The following is a 22,637-nucleotide window of genomic DNA, read 5'->3' as shown; positions in this document are numbered from 1 at the left end:
GGGAGGCTGAGACAAGAGGATCACTGCAAGTTTGAGGCCTGTTTGGTCTACACTGTGAATTCCAGGTTAGCCTGGGCTGCATAGCAAAGCCCTGCCCCCCCACAAAAAAAAATGAAGGAAGAAGAGGAAGGAAGGGGAGAGAGGAAGGGAAAGAAAGAAAAAAACAGGGTGATAGGTGGGAAGGACTTGCCCCTCCCCTTCCCTGTTGTCCATGTGGACTACCCTCGAGTTGTCTGGGACCCCACAATAGTGAACCGAAGCCGTCCTTCAGTCCAGCCCTTGTCACCTCGTCACCTCAGGAGGTCTGCACCATGCTTCCTGCAGTCCCTTGAGCTGTGGGGCCACCCAGGCTGGGCTCAGGGGAGACTGATGGCGCCGTCTATTCTGCCCAGACTGACAGAGCACATCTCTCCCGGGTGACGCCAAGCCCACAGGACAGCTCCTGCACCAGATGTCACCTTGTCCTGGGCAGCAGGCAGGACTGCCCAAAGCATGCCTGCTCTAAGTGTCTTTGTCGTTCCGGCAGGAATGGTAGGGTGCTGACCCTTCTGAGCCACTCTGCCAGTTGGCTGCAGAAAAGCGCACACAGCTACTGAGGCATAGGCATAACTGCGCTTTAAATGTGCATTTCTTATGCTGTGGTTGTCATTCCATGCCACGTTGAAGAGCGTTCCACCACACGGCTTTACTTAAGTAACTGTTGGGGGGTTTTGGGGGGGTTGTTCATTTTATTTATTTATTTATTTGAAGTGACAGAGAGGGAGAGAAAGAGACAGATAGAGAGGGAATGGGTGCGCCAGGGCTTCCAGCCACTGCAAACAAACTCCAGACGTGTGCACCCCCTTGTGCCTCTGGCTAACGTGGGTCCTGGGGAAATGAGCCTCGAACCAGGGTCCTTAGGCTTCACAGACAAGCGCTTAACCGCTAAGCCATCTCTCCAGCCCCTTTTTTGGTTTTTCGAGGTAGGGTCTCACTCTAGCCCAGGCTGACCTGGAATTCACTGTGTAGCTCCAGGCTAGCCTCGAACTCACAGCAATCCTCCTACCTTTGCCTCCTAAGTGCTGAGATTAAAGGTGTGCACTGAAACACTGGATCTATATGACTGTTTTTGAGGGAAATAAGTAAAGGGTATCTAGGCAGGTGCCACCCTGCCTTTGCAGAGACATTTGTCAGTGAATGCTCCTCCAGGAAGCATGTGAAAGTGCCCACTCTTCCCCATTGTTGCCGGGAGCAAGCCATGTTTTTGTCCTGGCCCTGTCTGACTCCCTCCAGCTGCCAATGACGTTAGGCATCTTCATGTTTGCTTGCTGGCCATTGAACTGGATGAAGCATGGGCTCTTTGCTTCAGTGGCCCAGCTTTCTAAGGGGGTGGTCCTCTTTACCCAAGGTTAACAAGGTACCATTATGTGTGACACCGTGGGCATGCAGGAAGCAAATATAGGTTGGCATATCAGGGAGGGCTTCCTGGAAGAGGCAGTACTCACTCTGGTGGATTCCCTGTTGGAAGTGTATTTGCCCATGGATTGATAGTTTGTTTTTCCCATAGAATAAGAATGGAACAGCTGATGTCCATAACCCAGGAGGAGACAGAAAACTTACGGCAACGTGAGATCGCCTGTGAGTTGCGGGATGGGAAAGATGAGGCCCCTGTGGATAAGGCTAAGGGTCTGGGTGGGCAGGTAGACTGCCCCTCGCTACCAGCTCTACACGTGGAGGGCATTGAGCATTGGCCCTGGAGGGGATAGCCAAGTCAGTCATGGGGCTTGGACTTTGAGGCCAGGACAGGCAAGGAATCAGAGCCCAGTTCAGACCTTAGGGAAAATACTAGTCCTTGACTTTTTATTTTTATCTTATTTTATTTTTTATTGTTTGGTTTTTCAAGGTAGGGCCTCGCTCTAGCCCAGGCTGACCTGGATTTCACTATGTAGTCTCAAGATGGCCTCAAACTCATGGTGATCCTTCTACCTCTGCCTCCTAATTGCTGGGATTAAAGCATGCCCGGCTCTTTATTTTTTTAATATTTGTATTTTGTTTATTTAGACAGACAGACAGAATGGGCGTGCCAGGACTTCTAGTCACTGCAGATGAACTCCAGACACATGTGCCACCTTGTGCATCTGGCTTACGTGGGTACTGGGAATCAAACAGTGGTCCTTTGGCTTTGCAGACAAGTGCCTTAACTGATAAGCCATCTCTCCAAGCCCTGTCCTTGACTCTTCTGAGCCTTTTTGCGTGCCTGTAAAATGAGGGAAAGGACAAGTCCCTGCCTACCTCATGGGTCACCGGGAGGATCAAAACAGGTCACACCCAAGCATGCCACAGAGCTGACTGCTCTAGCTTCTGCCACTGAGCGCATGGCTCAGCCTCTTTTGGGCTCTCAGGTACTCCCCAGCTGTGGTCCTGCTACTGGGGAGGCCGCTCCCGACAGGCTCTGCGAACCTGCAGAGATGGCTACTGTTCCCATCTCTCTAGTTTCTATTACAGAGGGGCTTTCTGTGCTCCAGGATCGCGCCAGGCCCTCACCACACGTCCTCACCACACCCACACAGGGCCGGGTCACAAGCACCTCAGTGTCAAAGGTGACTTACAGCACACCAATTGTCAATGGAAAACTCTGGGAACTCTCCAAACAGATATTAACCAAATTAATTTTTCAGAAATGGAATAAGGCCCCAGGGCTTGTATTCTTCCCAAGTCATACCTTCCCATTGCCACTGTAAGGCTTTTCATTTTCTCTTTTATATATATACATATGTATATATATATGTGTGTGTGTATTTTTTCATTTTTTTTTACTGATTTATTTATTAAACACAGAAAGAGAGAGAGAATGGGCACACCAGGGCCTCTAGCCACTGCTAACAAACTCACACCGTGTGCATCTGGCTTATGTGGGACCTGGAGACTTGAACCTGGGTCCTCAGGCTTCATAGGCAAGTGCCTTGATTGTTAAGCCATCTCTTCAGCCCCTTTTTATCTTTCCTTTTTTTTTTTTTTTTTTTTTAAGAGGTAGGGTCTCACTGTAGCCCAGGCTGACCTGGAATTCACTAGGCTGGCCTCAAACTCACAACAGTCCTCTTACCTCTGCCTCACTAGTGCTGGGATCAAAGGCATGCACCACCATGCCCAGCTTTTGTGCTGCTTTTTAACTTTGTTTTTAAAATATTTTATTTTTATTTATTTATTTGACAGAGCAAGAGGGAGGTAGAGAGAGAATGAGCATGCCAGGGCCTCCAGCCACTGCAAACGAACTCCAGACACATGTGCCCCCTTGTGCATCTGGCTAATGTGGGTCCTGAGGAATAGAACCTGGGTCCTTTGGCTTTTTAGGCAAACACCTTAACTGCTAAGCTATCCCTCCAGCTCTGTGCTGCTTTTTTAAAAACGAGGCAGAGGGGCTGGAGAGATGGCTTAGCGGTTAAGTGCTTGCCTGTGAAGCCTAAGGACCCCGGTTCGAGGCTCGGTTCCCCAGGTCCCACGTTAGCCAGATGCACAAGGGGGCGCACGCGTCTGGAGGTCGTTTGCAGAGGCTGGAAGCCCTGGCGCGCCCATTCTCTCTCTCCCTCTATCTGTCTTTCTCTCTGTGTCTGTCGCTCTTAAATAAATAAATAAAAATAAAAAAAAAAAATAAAAACGAGGCAGAGGTAGGAGGATTGCCATGAGTTCAAGGCCACTCTTAGACTACATAATGAATTCCAGGTCAGTCTGGACCACAGTGAAACCCTACTTTGAAAAACAAAAAAGAAAAAAGGCTGGAGACATGGCTTAGTGGTTAAGGCACTTGCCTGCAAACCCAAAGGACCCAGGTGCAAATCTCCAAGACCTATGTAAGCCAGATGCACAAGGTGGCACATGCATCTGATTTCATTTGCAGTGGCTGATGGCCCTGGCATGCCCATTCTCCCCCCTCTCTCTCTATCTCTGTTTCTCTTTCTCTGTGTGTCTCTCTCTCTCTGTCTGCCTCTTTTTCTCTCAAATAAACAAATAAATAAATAAAATATTTTTAAAATTAATAAAAATATAAAAACAAGCTAAGCTTTATTTTATTTGGAGTAGTGGAGTTTGTTGGATATCAAACTCGGGGCCTTGCACATGCTAGGCAAGTACTCCACCACTAGGCCATGTCCAACCCCTTATTAATTTTATAACTAAAATAGTTTTTTCAACAAAAGTAAAATGACTGGGGGCTGGAGAGATTGCTTAGCAGTTGAGGTGCTTGCCTGCGAAGCCTAAGACACTTGTTCAAATCTCCAGATGCAAGTGATTTAGGCATGCAATGTCGCACACGCACACAAGGGGGCGCACATATCTGGAGTTCGTTCATAGCTGAAAGGCTCTGGGGCGCCCTTTCTCTCTCTAGCTCTCTAGCTCTTTCTCCCTCGCAAAAATAAAAATTAACTGGGCTACAGAGGTGGCTTAGCGGTTAAGGCACATGCCTGCAAAGCCTAAGGACCCAGGTTCGATTCTCCAGGTCCCACATAAGCCAGATGCACATGGTGGTGCATGCATCTAGAGTTCATTTGCAGTGACTAGAGGCCCTGGTGCACCCTCACCCCTCCCCCATTAAATAAGTAAATTAAAAAATCTTTTAAAATTAATAAATTAAAATAAAATAAAATGACTGGGATATAGCCGCTTTGGTAGAGTGCTTGCCTAACATGCCTAAAGCCCTGGGTTCCATCCCCATACTGCATACACCAGACATGGTGGCACACAACTGTAATCCCAACACTTGGGAGGTAGAGGCAGGAGAATTAGAAGTTCAAGGTCATCCTCAGCTATATAGTGAGTTCAAGGCCAGCCTGCGATACATGAAACACAATTCAAGATTTTGTGTATGTGCTATTTAGTATTACACAGTTAGCTAGCCTCCCATGCTTATTTTAATTTAGAAAAAAAACCCACATCAGGTGTGATGGTACACCGCTTTAATCCCAGCACTCAGAAGGCTGAGGTAGGAGGGTCCATGAGTTCGAGGCCAGCCTGGTGCTACAGAGTGAGTTCCAGGTCAGCCTGGGCTAGAGAGCCCTCCTTGAAACAACCAAACAGTAAAAAACAAGGGCCAGGTGTGTGGTGCACGTTTTTAATACAGCACTGTTGAGGCTGAGGCAGGAAGATTGCTGAGTGAGGTCCTTGCTTAAGGGTGACTACCAGGGAGTAAGCAAGGGACTCCTCCAAGCCTGTCCTCTCCTCTGTGTCCCTACCTGGGGAGCCCCCAGGGGCCGTCCTTTCTCAGCCAGCTCTCACTCCTCTGTCCCCAGCCGCCATGCAGCAGATGCTGACCGAGAGCTGTAAGAGCCGGCTCATCCAGGTGGCCTACGAGTCTCAGAGGCAGAGCTTGGTCCAACAGGCCTGTTCCAGGTAAGGTAAGGAAGAGCATTCCAGGTGAGGACTCCAGGGGAGCTGGCTGAGGACCCAAAATTACAGTGAGAGCTAGGCACTGGAACCCCCTGTCCTGGGCTATCCCAACCTCAGCCATGCTACCCGGGGCTAGTGATGACCTCCTTTCAGATTTTCCTATCTGGATCCATTGCGTCAGCACTGGGCAGTGGTGAAGTGATTAGGTCTGGTGCCTTCCTATGTGCCTGGAGCTAGGCTATCTATGGGGACTCTATTATTATTAGTTCCAGGGTTTTTTTTTTAAATATTTTTATTTTTGTCAGGCGTGGTGGCGCATGCCTTTAATCCCAGCACTCGGGAGGCAGAGGTAGAGGTAGGAGGATCTCTGTGAGTTTGAGGCCACCCTGAGACTACGCAGTTAAATCCAGGTCAGCCTGAGACAGAGTGAGACCCTACCTCGAAAAACAAAATATATATATGTAATTATTTATTTATTTATTTGAGAGAGGAAATGAGACAGAGAGAGAGGATGGGCACACCAGGGCTCCCAGGCACTGCAAACAAACTCCAGATACATGTGGCACATTGTGCATTTGGCTTACACGGGTCCAGTTCCAGGTTTTTTTTGTTTGTTTTTGTTTTTGTTTTTTTCAGGTATGGTTTCACTCTAGCCTAGGCTGACCTGGAATTCACTATGTAATCTCAGAGTGGCCTTGAACTCAGGGCAATCCTCCTACCTCTGCCTCCCGAGTGCTGGGATTAAAGGCATCTGACACCAAGCCCAGCTATTAGTTCCAGTCTTCATCAAAGCTCAGGTTCTGAGAGACGAGGTAGTACCCCAGAGATGTACACTCTGCAGGTGGCCGGACCAGGACCAGGGCTCACTTGTCAGTCGCTGGGGCTTCATAGGTTCAGAGTGATTTGTGCTTAAAGGGGTAACGGGGTTGCTTTCCAGCTAACAGCCACTCCAGGTCTGACTCACTGAGCTCGCCATTCGTAGTGTGGCATCCTGAAGGCTCCGGATACCCAGCACAGCCAGGTGGGCAAGCTCAGTTAGTGCGTAGCAACACAGCAGTCTCCCAGCTTCCTTGGGTGCTTGCAGGGTGGCACTTCTCCCCTTTTCCTGGTGCTCAGTGCAGACACAGACCTGGGCTCAAGGCCCCCTTCAGCCTGCTAACTGGAGTTACGGGAAGTGACTTTCTGTAACCCTGAGCTACAAAGTTTCCTACCAGAAAAATGGGGCCAATCTCAGTAGTTGCCTATAAAGATGTTAGAAAGCTAGATGTGGTGGTAAACACCTCTAATCCCAGCACTTGAGAGGTAGAGACAAGGATCAGGATTGGTCATTCTCGTGCATAGCAAATTCAAAACCAACCTGGGCTACATGAACCTATGCCCCCCCCCACAATAAAACAGAGCTGTTGGAGGATTCAGTGAGCATAAGTCTGTCACTTGAGGGTACAATAAATAATAGCTACTAGTGTGAAAGAAAGTACGGGTGCGTGGGAAGCCTGAGGTTGGAGGCTCTGTGCCAGTCACTGGTCTTGTTCTGAAGTGCAGAGCAGAGGGCCACCACGGCAGACGTGCTGGGCATGCTGGGCAGCTCACAGGGAGCTCATGAGCTCTCCCTCCATGGAGGTGGTCCGGAAGGGGCCAGGCATCCGGTTCAGGGCGGGCATTGCAAAGGGGACCCAGGACTGGGGACAAAGGACTAGGTGGTTCTCCCTGCCAGTTCCCATGTCTACACCCTCCCTACCAGACAAACTGTCCGTCAGTAGCATTGAATGAATAAATCCGAGGTATCCAGTATACAGTAGGTGCTCAGGAAACACTCAGTGGGTAACTGTGTTGTCTTTCTGGCAGCATGGCTGAAATGGACAAGCGCTTCCAGCAGATTCTGTCATGGCAGCAGATGGATCAGAACAAAGCTATCAGCCAGATCCTGCAAGAGGTAAGCCCTTGCCTGGGGCCTGGCCAAGACCTCCTGAAGGACTTGGGGCCTTCCTGACCTTGAACATGAGCATCCGCCTCCGGGGTGACCTTCAGGTCTCTGGCACTAGAGAAGGTCCCGTGCAGGTAACAACAGCTGCTGTGAGGCCCCGAGTGCAGCAGCCATACCACATCCAGAAGAGGGTGTCCCACAGCACCCGTCCCCCGCCACCCCTTACACTCTGTAGGGGTGATAGAGACACCCAGTACTTTCTTCAGTGTGCTAAAGCTTTCACTGTAGGGGTCTTGGTTGCATTTATTCCTAGAGCTTTTTATTTTTAATTTTTATTTATTATTTTATTTATTTGAGAGAGAGGGAGGCAAAGGTAGGAGGATTGCTGTTATTTCGAGGCCACCCTGAGACTATATAGTGAATTCCAAGTTAGCCTGGGATAGAGTGAGAGCCTACCTACAAAAACAAGAAGAAAGAAAGAAGGAAGGAAAGAAAGAGGAAAGGAGAGGAGAGGAAAGGAAGAAGGGCTGGAGAGATTGATCAGTGGTGAAGGTGCTTGCCTGTAAAACCTAAGGAACTGGGCTCTATTTCCCATTACCCATATAAAGCCAGTTACACAAAGTGGTGCATGCATTTGGAGTTCATTTGCAGCAGCTGGAGGCCCTGGCATACCCATTTTATGTCTGTCTGTCTGTCTCTCTACGCAAATAAATAAAAGTTTTAAAAAGATAAGAAAAAAGAAATATTGCAGAAAGAACCCTTACTTTAAAAAAAAAAAAAAGCCAGGCATGGTGGCGCACACCTTTAACCCTGGCACTCAGGAAGCAGAGGTAGGAGGATTGCTGTGAGTTAGAGGAGGCCACCCTGAGACTCCATAGTGAATTCAGGTCAGCCTGGGCTAGAGTGAGACCCTACCTCAAAAAAACAGAAATAAGAAGGAGTAAAAAGCAGGACTAGAGAGAGATGGCTGAGCAGCTAAGGTGCTTGCCTGTGAAGCCTAAGGACCCAGGTATGATTCCCCAGGACCCACATAAGCCAGATGCACAGCACATGCTTCTGGAGTGTGTTTGCAGTGTCTGAGGCCCTGGCTCACCCATTCCCTCTTTCTTTTCCTTCTCTTTCTCTCTCTCTCTCAAATAAGTAAAATAAAAATAAATTTTTAAACGAAAGCAAAAGAAAAGAGGGCTGGAGAGATGACTCAATGATTAAGGCACTTTTCCTGCAAAGCCTAATGACCTGAGTTCAATTCCTCAGTACCCACCTAAAGCCAGATGTAAAGCATGTATCTGGAGTTTATCTGCAGTGGCTATAGGCTCTAGTATGTCCATTCTCTCTGTCTCCTATCTCTCTTTTTCTGCTTGCAAATAAATAATAAAAATATTTAGCTGGGAATTGTGGTGTACACCTTTAATCTCAGCCCTCAGGAGGCAGAGGTAGGAGGATCTCTGTGAGTTCAAGACCACCTGAGACTATATAGTGAATTTCCAGGTCAGTCTGGGCTTGAGGGAGACCCTACCTCGAAAACCAATAATAATAGTAACAATTTTTTTTAAAAATGAAATAAAATGAAGAGGAGGTTGGAGAGATTGCTTAGCAATTAAGGCATTTGTCTGTGAAGCCAAAGGACCCAGGTTCAATTCCCCAGGACCCTTGTAAGCCAGATGCACAAGGTGAGTATGTATCTGAATTTTGTTTGCAGTGGCTGAAGGTCCTGGAGCACCCTGCCTCTTTCTTTCTATTTGTCTACCTCTTTCTTTCTGCCTCTCTCAAATAAAAATAATTTTTTGTTTTTGGCTTTTTGAGATAGGGTCTCACTGTAGTCCAGGCTGACCTGGAATTCACTATGGAGTCTCAGGGTGGCCTCAAACTCACGGCAATCCTTCTACCTCTGCTTCCCAAGTGCTGGGATTAAAGGCGTGTGCCACTACTCCCGGCAAAAATAATTTAAAAAAAGAGAAGGGGAAGGAAGGAAGAAGGGAAGAAAGAAAGAAGGAAGGAAGAAAGAAAGAATGAAAAGAAAGTAAGAAAAAAGAGAGCTGGGGAAATGGCTCAGTGGTTAAAAGCACTTGCTTGCAAAGTCTGTTGGCCCAGGTTCAATTTTCTAGTACCTTCATAAAGTCAAATACTCAAAGTACAACATGCAATCTGGGGTTTGAATCTGATTGCAGGAGAAGGAGGCATTTGTGCACCCATTTACACACACTCTTGTCTCACTCTGTTCGTAAATAAATTAATATGAGACCTGGAGAGATGGCTTAGTGGTTAAGGCACATGCCTGCAAAGCCTAAGGCCCTAGGTTCAATTCTCCAGGTCCCATGTAAACCAGACGTACATAGTGGCACATGTGTCTGGAGTTCATTTGCAGTGGCTAGAGGCCCTGGCTTGCCCATTCTCCCTCCCTCTCTCTGTTTTTCTCTCCCTCCCTCTCTCTCTGTCTCTAATATATAAATAAATATGAAGGAAATTTTATTTCTATCTTCCTAAGAAACATAGAAATCATATGCTAAGGTGGGGGAAGGTTTAGTTTTTTATTTTATTTATTTATTTTTTTTTTTTGAGGTAGAGTCTTACTGTAGCCTATGCTAACCTGGAACTCACTCTGTAGTCCCAAGCTGGCCTCAAACTCCCAGCAGTCTTCAACCTCTGCCTCCCAAGTGCTAGGATTAAAGGTGTGTGCCATCACGCTTGGTTGCTGAAGTGTTTTATGTGCAGATGATGTTTCCTGGATGGATACAGGGAAGCCGGGTCGTATATTCTGGGCTGAACAGCCTGTATATGTGATCTCCCTGGATGGACACAGGGAAGCCGGGGTGTGTATCCTGGGCTGAGCAGCCTGCACACAATCTCTTGCAGAGCGCGATGCAGAAGGCCGCATTCGAGGCTCTCCAGGTGAAGAAAGACCTGATGCATCGGCAGATCAGGAACCAGGTAAGCGCTGGCCCCACCCACTTTGTCTTGCTCTCAGCTTTCAGAGCTGCAGATCTGGCTCAACTGGGTCGCAGTCACTAAGGCTTGAATCCATGGCTTGCCAGCTCACAAGAGTCTCCGCTTGGGAGAGCTCTGTTTCCTCAGCATCCTACATTAAGTCTATAGCCTGGAGGTGTTCTCATCCCAGACCCTGGCCAGAGGTCTGCCTGACAGATGTGGTCTGCTCTCTGTGAATGCATGGGCTAGGGGATGGGCATCACTAACACATGACCTTGGCTGCTTGATCCCCCTCCATACTGACCTTGCCAGGGAAACAGTCAGCTCAGACCCCAGTGCCCCCGTCAGCTCAGAATGACTGAGCGAGAGAATGATTCTTGGAGCGGGTTGGAGTCCCCACTTGAATGGGCATGTGGGTACCAAAAGCCATCGAGAGCCCTGTCCTCTGCCAAGACGAGACCTCGGTCTGGCTGGAGAGGACCACCCTCCCGTGCAGACTGCTGGCTCACCCGCGGAGTGGCCTAGGGCAGGCCACTGCTGGCCTCTGTGGTATGGGGCTGGGGCCAGAGGTGACGTGAGCTCTCAGGCCATGGGAACACTCATCACTCCATATTCAGCACACTTTGAATTTCATGTTTTTGCATGGTCTTTTTTCTTTCTTTCTTTCTCCTTTTTTGAGTTGACCTATACCAATTTACTATTTTTATTTCCCTCTTTGATTTCAATCCCACATTGCCGGACATGAAGCTCATTCCTCTGACCAAGGGTTGGTGGGATCAGGGACTCAGGGACGGAAGAGGGGCATTGGCATAGGGTAGAGTAGAGAAGTCACTGGCTGTGGGGTCTGGGAGTGTGCAGTGACCCCCCCCCCCCCGCCAGACATGCTCCATGTGTGTAATTTTGACCCTGGAGGCCTTCAGACCTTGGGTTGGGATATCCCAAGGAAAAGCTGTCACTTGCCTGCGCTGTGTTTGGGGCAAGTTGCTTAGCCTTTCCGAACCTCAGTTGCCTCATCCGGAGGCGCACTGGTTAAAGCACACTGTCGGTGCTCAGTAAGTGTCAGCCGTCGTTACTGAGTCACTTCCATTACCCTCTGCTCCCCTTAGTAGCTGCATGGAGGAAGCGTGAAAACCCAAGGGGTAAAAGACTCAGTGGTGGCTGGGCGTGGAGGCACACGCCTTTAATCCCAGCACTTGGGAGGCAGAGGTAGGAGGATTGCTGTGAGTTCAAGGCCAGCCTGGAACTACAGAGTGAGTACCAGGTCAGCCTGGGCTAGAGCGACACCCTACCTCAAAAAACCACAAAACAAAAGCGGCACAGTGTGATGCTGTGTCTCACACACCCTCGCTCAGCACCTGCTCTGCAACAGGCCCAGTTTGCGCTCTTGGTTAGTGGTATTACAGAGGCGTGTGACCGTGCTCCTGGACACCCAGAGCCCCGAAATAGTAGCTTATTTTTAGCCCCGTTGGTGAGGTCCCCGGATCCACAGGTTCTCTTTGGTCCAGAACCACTTCATCCTCTCTAGAAAGGCTCCTGAGACCCCACCTGGCCATCAGAGGACAACCACACAACAAGAACCATGGTGAATGCAAATCAAACCCCACCCCTGTCTCATCTTCTGTTTAGATTAGGTTAATAGAAACTGAGTTACTGCAGCTGACACAGCTGGAGTTAAAGAGGAAGTCCTTGGACACAGAGGCGCTGCAGGTACGTGAGACTCCCAGCCTGCCGCCCCACACTGGCCACACCCCAGCCCAGAACACTGCTCCGCAGCTCGCAGGCGTGGGCTTCCCAACAGACAGGGGCAGGTCTCCTCTGCAGTGTCCCGCAGGAAACCTCATCCCCACGGCGCCCAGCGCAGGCCAGGATCAGAGGGTGGGTGTCCTGGCGCTAGGCAGGAGGGTCAGAGGAAGGAGGGCTTCATTGCCGAGGCCCATCAGGCCACGTTACCATCTCTGCATTTCCTTCTTTGGGAGCGGGTCGCGGGTCACGCCAAGCTGGTTTTGGTCAAGCCATGCTTCTGGACAGCTAGTTCTACTCCCTGGGCATACATTCCCTGTGGAAGGAACTTCTAGGGTTCCGAGGATGTAGGAGAGGGCCCAGCCATTTCTAGGTTGCTCCCTGTCAGCTCTGGCTTGGGTGTCCTGCTCACAGATGCCAGGGGACAGTAAAGGACCAGCCACAGTCAGCCTGACGCTGGGACCTGGCTCAGATCCCCCTCCCCCCACTGCCTTGCTGTCCAACCTTGGCAGACTGGAGAGGACCCTGGTCTTCTCAGATGTACACAAAGGGTCCGTCTGGGATGGCACATGAGGACATGATGCCCACGCTGGGTTTTTGAGCAGTGTCCATCCATGTCACTGTCCCTGTATTGCTCAGTGGAAGTGTCTCAAGCTGACTCATGAGCTCCTATTCAGGCCTGTTCCCAGAGGTGCTGTGAGACCTTAGGCACGTTACTGCCCCGCCTTGAGCCTTCCTCTGTCCCCTCCCTAAGATGGAAGCCATCACCCAGGGCCAGCCTGTGTCACTGGCCGTCACAGAAGTCCGTTGGCGGGCCTCCAACAGTCGTGACAGATGAGGAGCTAACTTTGCTCAGAGAAGCTGCCACCCCGACACTTGGCGGGTATCTTTGTCCCTGTCCGTGAGAACCACAGGGCACCCGCTGTCAGGGCCCTCGTGAGGTTCCCATGGGCAAGAGGACACAGGCGTGTGGCCACAAACCCATGCTCTGGTGTGCATGTGCCTCCCTGTGTGTGGCACCTTCCTCATCTTTGTGGGGCTCCCATACCAGCCTCCCTGCCATGCTTCCATCCACGTGCTATAGTCAAGCAAGACCTGTGTCTTGTCATTTCTTTTGTTTCATGTTTCTCACCACCCCATTACCATCAGTCACTAGGATCCCATGCCTGGCCTGAAGCCCACAAAGCAGGGAGTTGAGGGCTTGGGAGAAAGGGAGTGGGGCTGCCAGGGAGGGGAGCGCTGGCCTTTGTCCCCCCAGCCCAACCTAGAGGCATGGTCAGAGCCCTGAATTGAGCCACCAGCTCAGAACTGAGAGAGCAAGACCCCCGGCTACGTCGAGCTACGCTGAGCTCACGGTGGGCCTGGGCGTGGTTTTGTGTTGCAGGAGATGGTCTCCGAGCAGCGCTGGGCGCTCACCACCCTGCTCCAGCAGCTGCTCAAAGAAAAGAAGCAACGGGAGGAAGAGCTCCGGGACATCCTGGTACGCACTCGGCCCTGACACCCAGCGTCACGTAGCCGCGTGGTGTGTGGTGTGGGCGCTCCGTGTGTGCGTGTGCAGTGTGGTGTGCGTGTGCAGTGTGGTGTGCGTGTGCAGTGTGGTGTGCGTGTGCAGTGTGGTGTGCGCACGTGTTTGCCGATGTACTCTTCTTCAAAGGTGGGGGAGGTTGGCTTTCCCACGGAGGCTGGGGTGGAACCACACTCCATCACCTGGTCTTGTCTTGAGCCGGAGTCTCCTTTCACTGATTCTGGAGCCTGGGTCTCTTCTCCCTGCAGGGCCGGGGTTACAGGCACACAAGGCCACACCCAGATGTTTTACATGGCATCTGGAGGTTTGAACTCAGGAAGTCTCAGGCCCTCTCAGATCTTCATGCTTGTGCAGGAAGTACACTTAACTGCTGAGCCATCTCTCCAGCCCTGTGCTTTTTGCCTCTTTCTTTCTTTCTCTTCCTCTCTTTCCTTCTTTCTTTCTGCCTTTCTCTCTCTCTCTCTCTCTCTCTCTCTCTCTCTCTCTCTTTCGTGTATGCTTGTATGTGGAAGCCAGGGGCAACCTAGGGTGTCATCCTCAGAAGTGCCATCCATCCCTCCTTTGAGACAGTCTCACATTGGCCTGAAGTTCACCAGTTAGATTTGACTGGGTAGCCAGTGAGCCCCAGGCCTCCTCCTGCCTCCACTTTCCCTACAGTGGGATGTAAGTACATACCACCATATGTGGTGGCATTTTTTAAAAATTTTCTTTTGTTCATTTTTATTTATTTATTTGAGAGCGACAGAGAGAGAAAGAGGCAGAGAGAGAGAGAGAGAGAATGGGCACTCCAGGGTCTCCAGCCACTGCAAACAAACTCCAGACGTGTATGCCCCCTTCTGCATCTGGCTAACGTGGGTCCTGGGGAATCGAGCCTCGAACCAGGGTCCTCAGGCTTCACAGGCAAGCACTTAACCTCTAAGCCATCTCTCCAGCCCCATATGTGGCATTTTTATGAGTAATGAGTACTGGGGATCAAACTCAGGTCCTCATGCTATGGAGGCAAACATTTTACCAACTAAGTTGTCACCTAGCTCCTGTCCATGCTTTTGTTTGTTTTGTTTTGTTTTGTTTGTTTTTCGAGGTAGGGTCTTGCTCTAGTCCAGGCTGACCTGGAATTCACTCTGTACCATCTCAGAGTAGTCTCAAACCCATGGCGAACCACCTACCTCTGCCTCCTGCGTGCTGGGATTAAAGGTGTGAGCCACCACGCCCTGCTGTCCATGCTTTTTAAAACATTTGTTACTTCAGTAATAGGTACTAGTTGAAGTAAGAATGGGAAGTACAAGGAGTTTTAGAGTTACTAATTGCCTTTTGGTCATTTGGTTTTACAGGCAAGTGCCTTCCTTAACCACTAAGCCATCTCTCTAGCTCCTGTCACTGTTGGGTTTTTGTTGGTTGGTTGGTTGGTTGGTTGGTTGGTTGGTTTTTCAAGGTAGGGTCTTGCTCTAGCCCAGGCTGACCTGGAATTCACTATGTAGTCTCAGGGTGGCCTCGAACTCACAGCAATCCTCCTACCTCTGTGTTTCCTGAGTGCTGGGATTCAAGGTGTGAGCCATCATACCCGCTTACTTGCCAATTTAAAAAATATTTTTTTTAATTTATTTTCAAGCAGAGAGAAGGGGAGAGAGTGGACGGGCACACCAGGCCTCCTGCCACTATAAACGAACTCTAGATGTATGCACTACTTTGTGCATATGGCTTTATGTGGGTGCTAGGGAATGGAACCCTGGGCCAGCAGGCTTCCACTGTTTTCATATATAGTTTTAGCATTGTACACTTGTTTCTAGCTATTTTTTATTTTAATTTTTAAATATTTATTTGAGAAAAAGAGAGAGAGAATGGGGGCACCAGGGTCTCCAACTGCAAACTAAGTCTAGATGCATGCACCACCTTGTGCATTTGACTTATGTGGGTCCTGGGGAATTAAACCTGGGTCCTTAGGCTTCGCAGGCAAGTGCCTTAAGTGCCAAGCCATCTCTCAAACACCAATTTTTAAAAATATTTTTATTTAATTAATTTATTTGACAGAGAAAGAGGGAGAAAGAGAGAGAATGGGCACACCAGGGCCTCCAGCCACTGCAAACAAACTCCAGACACGTGCTCCCCCTTGTGCATCTGGCTAATGTGGGTCCTGGGGAATCAAACCTGGGTCATTTGGCTTTGCCGGCAAGCACCTTAACCACTAAGCTAGCCTTCCAGCCCTAATTTTAACTTATTTTATTTATTAATTTGAGAGAGAAAGAAAAAGAAGCATATATAGAGAGAGAGATAATGGGTGTGCCATGGTCTCTAGCCACTGAAAATGAACTCCATATGTATATGACACTTTGTGTATCTGGCTCTACTTAGGTACTGGGGAATCAAACTGGGTCACTAGGCTTTTCAAGCAAGTGACTTAATCATTAAGCCATCTCTCCAGCCCTATTTCTAGCTATTTGGAATATGTCTTGTCAAGACAAAATGGCATACCCCAGGTAGGCACAATGGAACAGGCCTCTAATCCTAGCTACTTGGGAAGCTGAGGCAGTTGGGTTGCAAATCCAAGGCCTGTCTGGGCTACAGAATAAGTTCAAAGCTAGCATGGGCAACTCACCAATCCCCTATCTCAAAAAGTAAAAAGAGGGCTGGAGATGCAGCTTAGTGGTAGAGTGCTTGTCCAGCATGTGTAAGACCCTGGGTTTCATCCCCAGCACCAAGTCAAGGGGAGATAGGTGCATCCTCCTTAATAACCAGCCTGCATTCATGTCACTAGAATGTTCCTCTGCATTTGTTTCCATGGCTGCGCTGAGGCAGGCTGGCATCTGGCCAGGCCTCTGAGGCTCAGTATGTAGATTATTGCCAGTATCTTCGCCTCTGTATCCAGTGCTTTGGTGTCACTGGAGCTCCAGACTTAAGGGAAGCCCTGAGTTTCCCCTAGGACAGGGCTCACCAAGTCCAGTGTAGGCCACTTGATAACTTGGTAAGAGTGGCTCAACCCTTCCTATGCCCAAATGGCTTTTTTTTCCAAATTATTTTTTTTCCAAGGTAGAGTCTTGCTCTAACCCAGGCTGGCCTAGAATTCACTATGTAGTCTTAGAGTGGACTTGAACTCACAATGATCCTCCTACCTCTGCCTTCTGAGTGCTTGGTTTAAAGGCGTGCACCACCACTCCTGGCTCCAAATCACTTTTTTGACTCCATTGCATCTGAGAGTGGCCGAGCCCCACTTATTATGAACCCCCCTCCGGATGAGGCAGGCACCTTATCTGCCCAGTGGAGGTGGAGGCCAGACCCATCAGCCAGGGCTGAAAAGAGACAGTTGGTCCTGTGTCATTGTGAACGCCCCAAACACCCACAGCTCCACTCAGGCCAGGCCTGTGCCAACTGAGAAGAGTGAGAGCAGCTCTTTCTGGAGAGCGCACCGTCCACATGCCTCGCCACCATCTCCTCCACATGGCGCTACCGTGTGAATGGTACCCAGCAATGCTGGCAGCAGCTGTGCACTGTCCTCAGCAGGGGCACGGATCTAGGGGAGGATGCACCAGTTCAGCATAGCAGACCAGCTAGAGTCATGGACATAGAGGGACACACACACATACATACATTAAATTCTATATGGTTTTTTGTTTGTTTGTTTGTTTGTTTTTCGAGGTAGGATCTCACTCTAGCCCAGGCTGACCTGGAATTCACTCTGGAGTCTCAGGGTGGCCTGGAACTCAAAGCGATCCTCCTACCTCTGCCTCCCAAGTGCTGGGATTAAAGGTGTGCGCCACCACACCTGGCTGTGTTTTATATCTTTAAATTTTTTTTAATTTATTTATTAGAGTCAGAGAGAGAGAGAGAGAGAGAGGGAGGGAGGGAGGGGGGAGAGGGAGAGAGAGAGGGAGAGAATGGGCGTACCAGGGCTTCCAGCCACTGCAAATGAACTCCAGATGCATGTGCCACCATGTGCATCTGGCTTATGTGGGACCTGGAGGATCGAACCTGGGTCCCTATGCTTCACAGGCAAGTGCCTTAATAGCTGAACCATCTCTCCAATCCCACATTTTTTTTTAAAGGCTGGGTGGCGTACGCCTTTAATCCCAGCACTCAGGAGACAGGGGTAGGAGGAATGCTGAGTTTGAGGCCACCCTGAGACTCCATAGTGAATTCCAGGTCAGCCTGGGCTAGAGTGAGACCCTACCTCAAAAAAACAATTTTTTTTTAAGGAAAGGGAAGGAAACAGGGGAAGTCTCCCACAAGCACTGGAAGATGCTTGTGCTGCTACTGTTCAAAACCCAGGCTTGACTGGGGCTGTTGACTCCGCTGGTAGAGCGCTTGCCTAGCATGCAGGAGGCCCTTGAGATCCAGCCCAGCACTGCGCAAACCAGGCATGGTGGCACATTTGCAAGGCGAAGGCAAGAGAATCACAAGCTTAAGGTCATCCTCAACCACATAAGGCCAGCCTGGGATACATATCTTAAGCAGAGAAAAGAAAGAAAAACCTCAGGCTACAGAGTGACGCAGGCTTGGTCTGGATCCTGCCATGACCCTGGGCCAATTACTCAGTTACTTATCCCTTGAGCCTTGATTTTCTCATGTGGGAGGTAGACTGTCCTTCACAGAGTCGGGAAAAGAATAAAATGGCATCTTTCAGTGCACTGCCCAGCGTGGCCCGCAGCACCCTGCACACAGCGCCGCTGTGGCACTTCGTGAACACTGCCCAAGTGGCATCATGAGGGCCTCACTGACGTTCATAACTCTTCAGCCTTCTCCCACAGAAGACCTCAGGATCCAGTAGCCTCCTACCTGGCATCCCAGAGACAAACCTGCTTTTGTGGGGGACAGAGATGGCAGCATGAGGCCTTACTGTCCCACAAGCAGACTTTATTTTTTTTTTTACTTCATTTTTATTTATTTATTTGAGAGAGACAGGCAGAGAAGGAGAAAGAATAGGTGCATCCTCCAGCCACTGCAAACAAACTCCAGACGCATATGCACCCTTATTCATCTGGCTTATGTGGGTCGTGGGGAATCAAACCAAGGTCCTTTGGCTTTGCAGGCAAACGCCTTAACCACTAAGCCATCTCTCCAGCCCCCCCCCCTTTTTTTTCAAGGTAGGGTCTCATTCTAGTCCATGCTGACCTGAAATTCACTGTGTAGTCACAGGGTGACCTCAAACTCATGGCGATCCTCCTACCTCTGCCTCCCAAGTACTGGGATTAAAGGCGTGCGCCGCCACGCCCAGCACAAGCAGACTCTTAAGAGGGGAGCCCTTTCAGAGGCAGTGGTAGGGTATGGGACCAGGCACAGGAGCCAGGATCAGGATCCCTTGCCACATTGTGCCACTGGGCACAGCAAAGCTTCTGGTCTTCACACAGTGGCTTGTTTTTTGTTTTCTTTCTTTTTCTTTGTTTGCTTTTTGTTTTGTTTAGTTTTGAGGTAGGGTCTCTCTGTAGCCTGGGTTGACCTGGAATTCTCTATGTAGTCTCAGGGTGGCCTCAAACTCATGCTGATCCTCCTACCACCACCTGGCCACATGGTGTTTTAAAGCAAAGGACAATAGGTGGGTGGGAAAGTCCTTGCTCAACTACTCAAAGGAACACAGCAGACCAATGTCATCTGTTGGCCTTTGTTTACTGATTGGTAGTTAATGTGCCTGCTTGTGTTCTGGGCAGACGGAGTTAGAAGCCAAAAGCGAAACCAAGCAGGAAAACTACTGGCTCATCCAGTACCAGCGGCTTTTGAACCAGAAGCCTCTGTCCTTGAGGCTGCAGGTAAGGCCCTTGGGATCATCCAGCCTTTGCACAGTGGGGCTCCTTCCAGAGGTATCTCAGTTGGTCCTTGCTACTAACCACCCCCGACTCTGACCCCATTGTGCCAGGGAAAGAATAGACTGAGGGAGTATTTACTTTGGTGATGAGAAAACCAGTGTACCCGTCATTGCTCCGTGGACAGACAGCGGCAAGCTCTCGTCCCTTCCTCTGCATGCACATACATGTGCATGCGCGCGCGCACACACACACACACACATACCCTATTTATTTATTTAGATGCTGGCACTGGTAGGTAAGTGCTCTGCCACTGAGTTATATCCCCATGCCACACACACTTTTTTTTTTTTTTAATTTATTTTGTTTTTGTTGTTTGGTTTGGTTTTTCAAGGTAGGGCTTCACTCCAGCCAAGCTGAGCTGGAATTCACTAAGTCTTACGCTGTCCTCAAACTCACAGTGATCCTCCTTCCTCGGCTTCCCAAATGCTAGAATTAACGGTCTTACTGACCCCCACACCTAGCCTTTGTTTTATTTTTGAGACAAGGTCTTGCTATGTAACCCAGGCTGACGTTGAACTCACCATCCTCCTGCCTCAGCTTCCTGAGTGCCAGGAATATGTTATAGGCATGTGTCGTCATATCTGGCTTAAATTTTTTTTGGACTTTCAGGGTAGGGTCTCGCTCTAGCCTAGGCTCACCTAGACTTCACTATGTAGTCTCAGGCTGGCTTCAAACTCATAGCAGTCCTCCTACCTCAGCTTCCCAAGTGCTGGCATTAAAGTCATGTGCCACCATGCCCAGCTAAATTTTTTTTTAATGTCATTTATTTATTAAAGAGAAACAGATAGAAAGAATGGAAGCGCCAGGGCTCCCAGCTACTGCAAACAAATTCCTGATGCATGCATCTGGCTTACATGGGTAGTGGGGAATCAAACCTGGGTCCTTAGGCTTCTCAGGCAAGTGTCTTAACTACTAAACCATCATGCCAGCTCAATTTTTTATTATTTTATTTTATTTTATTTTACAATTTTTTTATTAACAACTTCCATGATTATAAAAAATACCCCATGGTAATAACCTCCCTCCCCCCACTTTCCCCTTTGAAACTCCACTCTCCATCATACCCCCTCCCCATCTCAATGAGTCTCTCTTTTACTTTTGATGTCATGATCTTTTCCTCCTCTTATTTTATTTTTTTTTTATAAATTTTTTATTTATTTATTTGAGAGCGACAGACACAGAGAGAAAGACAGATAGAGGAGAGAGAGAGAATGGGCGCGCCAGGGCTTCCAGCCCCTGCAAACGAACTCCAGACGCGTGCGCCCCCTTGTGCATCTGGCTAACGTGGGACCTGGGGAACCGAGCCTCGAACCGGGGTCCTTAGGCTTCACAGGCAAGCGCTTAACCGCTAAGCCATCTCTCCAGCCCTTTTCCTCCTCTTATGATGGTCTTAAGCAGGTAGTGTCAGGCACTGTGAGGCCATGGATATCCAGGCCATTTTGTGTTGGAGGGAGCATGTTGTATGGAGTCCTGCCCTTCCTTTGGCTCTTAAATTCTTTCCGCCACCTCTTCTGCATTAGACCCTGAGCCTTGGAAGGTGTGATAGAGATATTGCAGTACTGAGCACTGCGGTCACTTCCTTCCAGCACCATGATACATCCTAAGTCGTCCTCAGGTCACTGCCATCTGAAAAGAGAAGATTCTCTACCAAAAGTGAGAGTAGCATTAATATAAGGGTGTGAACATTAACAGAAGTGCTTACTGGGCAGTTTGATAAGCATAGTTTATACATTTAGCCAGACAACAGCAGACGTCAATTTTTTTTTAATAAAAAAATTTAAGTTCTTCTACACATACCATTCTGATAACTTGCTTTTTGTTCAAAACTACTAACAGCCCCCAGTCCATGTCTCTAGCACTCTTGTCATTTTCAGACACCCGTGTAGCATCCAGGATGTGGCTGAACCCTGGCCGCTTTGGGCAGTTCCCTCTTGGCAGACAGTAAGGTGGCTGAGTGTGTTCAGGCTTACTACTCGGATGGCAAACCCCTTTGTGTGTGGGTCTTTGTTTGCTTACACACGCCTTCCTGTGGGGAAACTGCCGAGGACGCGCTCTGCGCTTGCATGGCGAGACCCTTTGCTGCTGCTTGTAAATGACGGGGTTTTCTTTCCTTCCACGCTGGCGCCCTTGGCCTCCCTCACGGGCCGGGCTGCAGGAAGAAGGCATGGAGCACCGGCTGGTAGGCCTCCTGGTGGAGCTGTCAGCCGAGCACTACCTGCCCATCTTCGCCCACCACCGCATCTCGCTGGACATGCTGAGCCGCATGAGCCCTGAGGACCTGGCCAAGGTGGGCAGCCACAGTCCTGGGGGTGGTCAGGGAAGCAGACCAGGCCAAGGGTTGTTGACATGGTTTTGCTGTTATTTTTGTTGTTGTTGTTGTTGTTTTGTTTTTTCATGCCATTTGTGGTGAGGTAAGATCTGTCCAGATCAAATGGCTCAGGGCCTCCTTACATCTGGTGGCCAACACTGCTGCTCACTCTGTCCACAGCCCCCTTTGTAAGAGGCTCAGCCTGCCATCTAGCTAAGAAAGCCAAGCATTTAGATTCTGCTGCCCTAAGACCTCCTTCTCCGATCATCACCTGTGGAGCCAACCCAGGTGCCTGGAGGTTTTCCGGTCCAGCCTCAGACTGAGCTGTGGAGGTACAAGTCCTAACCACAGCCCTGCCCAAGGCCCAGTTCCGTTCCTGGCACAGACTGAGCTCCTTATACAGAATTCATCCACTCACACTAAAGTCGATTGTGATTCTGACAGTGTCCCTTACTGGCACCTGCATGCCTTGGTTCTGAGCACATCTCACACACCAGCCCAGTGAGTCCTCTCAACAGCCCCCAGAAGGAGGCATTCCTCCCACTCTATGGAGGACCAGATGAGGGAGGTCCCTAGCAGGCCTGGGGGTTGGCACAGAGTCTCTGCCCTCATGCACTCGCTGAGGACAGATGCAGACATGTGGCACTGCAATGTCCAGGGCCAGACCACCCGAGCTCTGGGGCCAAGGAACCGTGTGACTCAGCAGTTCATTCTCAGTGGTCTGTCTCCAGCCTCACTTTACCACAGTGGCAGAGGAGTCCTGGGCTGTGCAGGTGACACATTCCAGGCAGTCCTTGACACCCAAAGCATGGTAAACCATCAGTGTTACTCCTTTGAGGAGCTCACTTTCTCCCCTGCCACACTGGTTGTTGCGCACTGGCCTGAACTGGCCACCTTCACAGCCGTGTCGCTGCCGTGCCTCATGTCGACCCTGAGGCACAGGCTCCCATGTTGCCACTGGTGTCAGAGGTGGGGGGCGTGGGGTGACGCAATCCTGTAGGCCTGGACACTTGTGGCAGCTCAGTGCTTTAGAGCTGTCCCCCATCTGCTCTCTACCCTGTCACA

The 22,637-nt window shown here is 49.7% G+C and overlaps 1 protein-coding gene across 3 annotated transcripts in view; it reads left to right on the top strand.

Moving 5' to 3' along the window:
* The window catches only part of Lrsam1 (leucine rich repeat and sterile alpha motif containing 1), a 55,907-nt gene that overhangs the window by 30,171 nt on the left and 3,099 nt on the right, over window positions 1-22,637 (top strand). For 2 of the 3 annotated variants that reach the window (XM_045161158.1, XM_045161150.1), the window contains exons 16-23: window positions 1,547-1,617; window positions 5,262-5,361; window positions 7,204-7,291; window positions 10,136-10,210; window positions 11,834-11,914; window positions 13,332-13,427; window positions 19,109-19,207; window positions 21,420-21,551. In XM_045161158.1, coding sequence (XP_045017093.1) covers window positions 1,547-1,617; window positions 5,262-5,361; window positions 7,204-7,291; window positions 10,136-10,210; window positions 11,834-11,914; window positions 13,332-13,427; window positions 19,109-19,207; window positions 21,420-21,551 — 742 coding nt within the window. The remainder of the gene's footprint in view (window positions 1-1,546; window positions 1,618-5,261; window positions 5,362-7,203; window positions 7,292-10,135; window positions 10,211-11,833; window positions 11,915-13,331; window positions 13,428-19,108; window positions 19,208-21,419; window positions 21,552-22,637) is intronic. The other variant, XM_045161164.1, reaches the window with a different exon arrangement.

This window comes from Jaculus jaculus, chromosome 1, assembly GCF_020740685.1.
Source record: "Jaculus jaculus isolate mJacJac1 chromosome 1, mJacJac1.mat.Y.cur, whole genome shotgun sequence".
In the NCBI taxonomy this organism is placed as follows: domain Eukaryota; kingdom Metazoa; phylum Chordata; class Mammalia; order Rodentia; family Dipodidae; genus Jaculus; species Jaculus jaculus.
The sequence above is the reverse complement of the archived record's forward strand: the minus strand, read 5'-3'. Positions and strand labels throughout refer to the sequence as shown.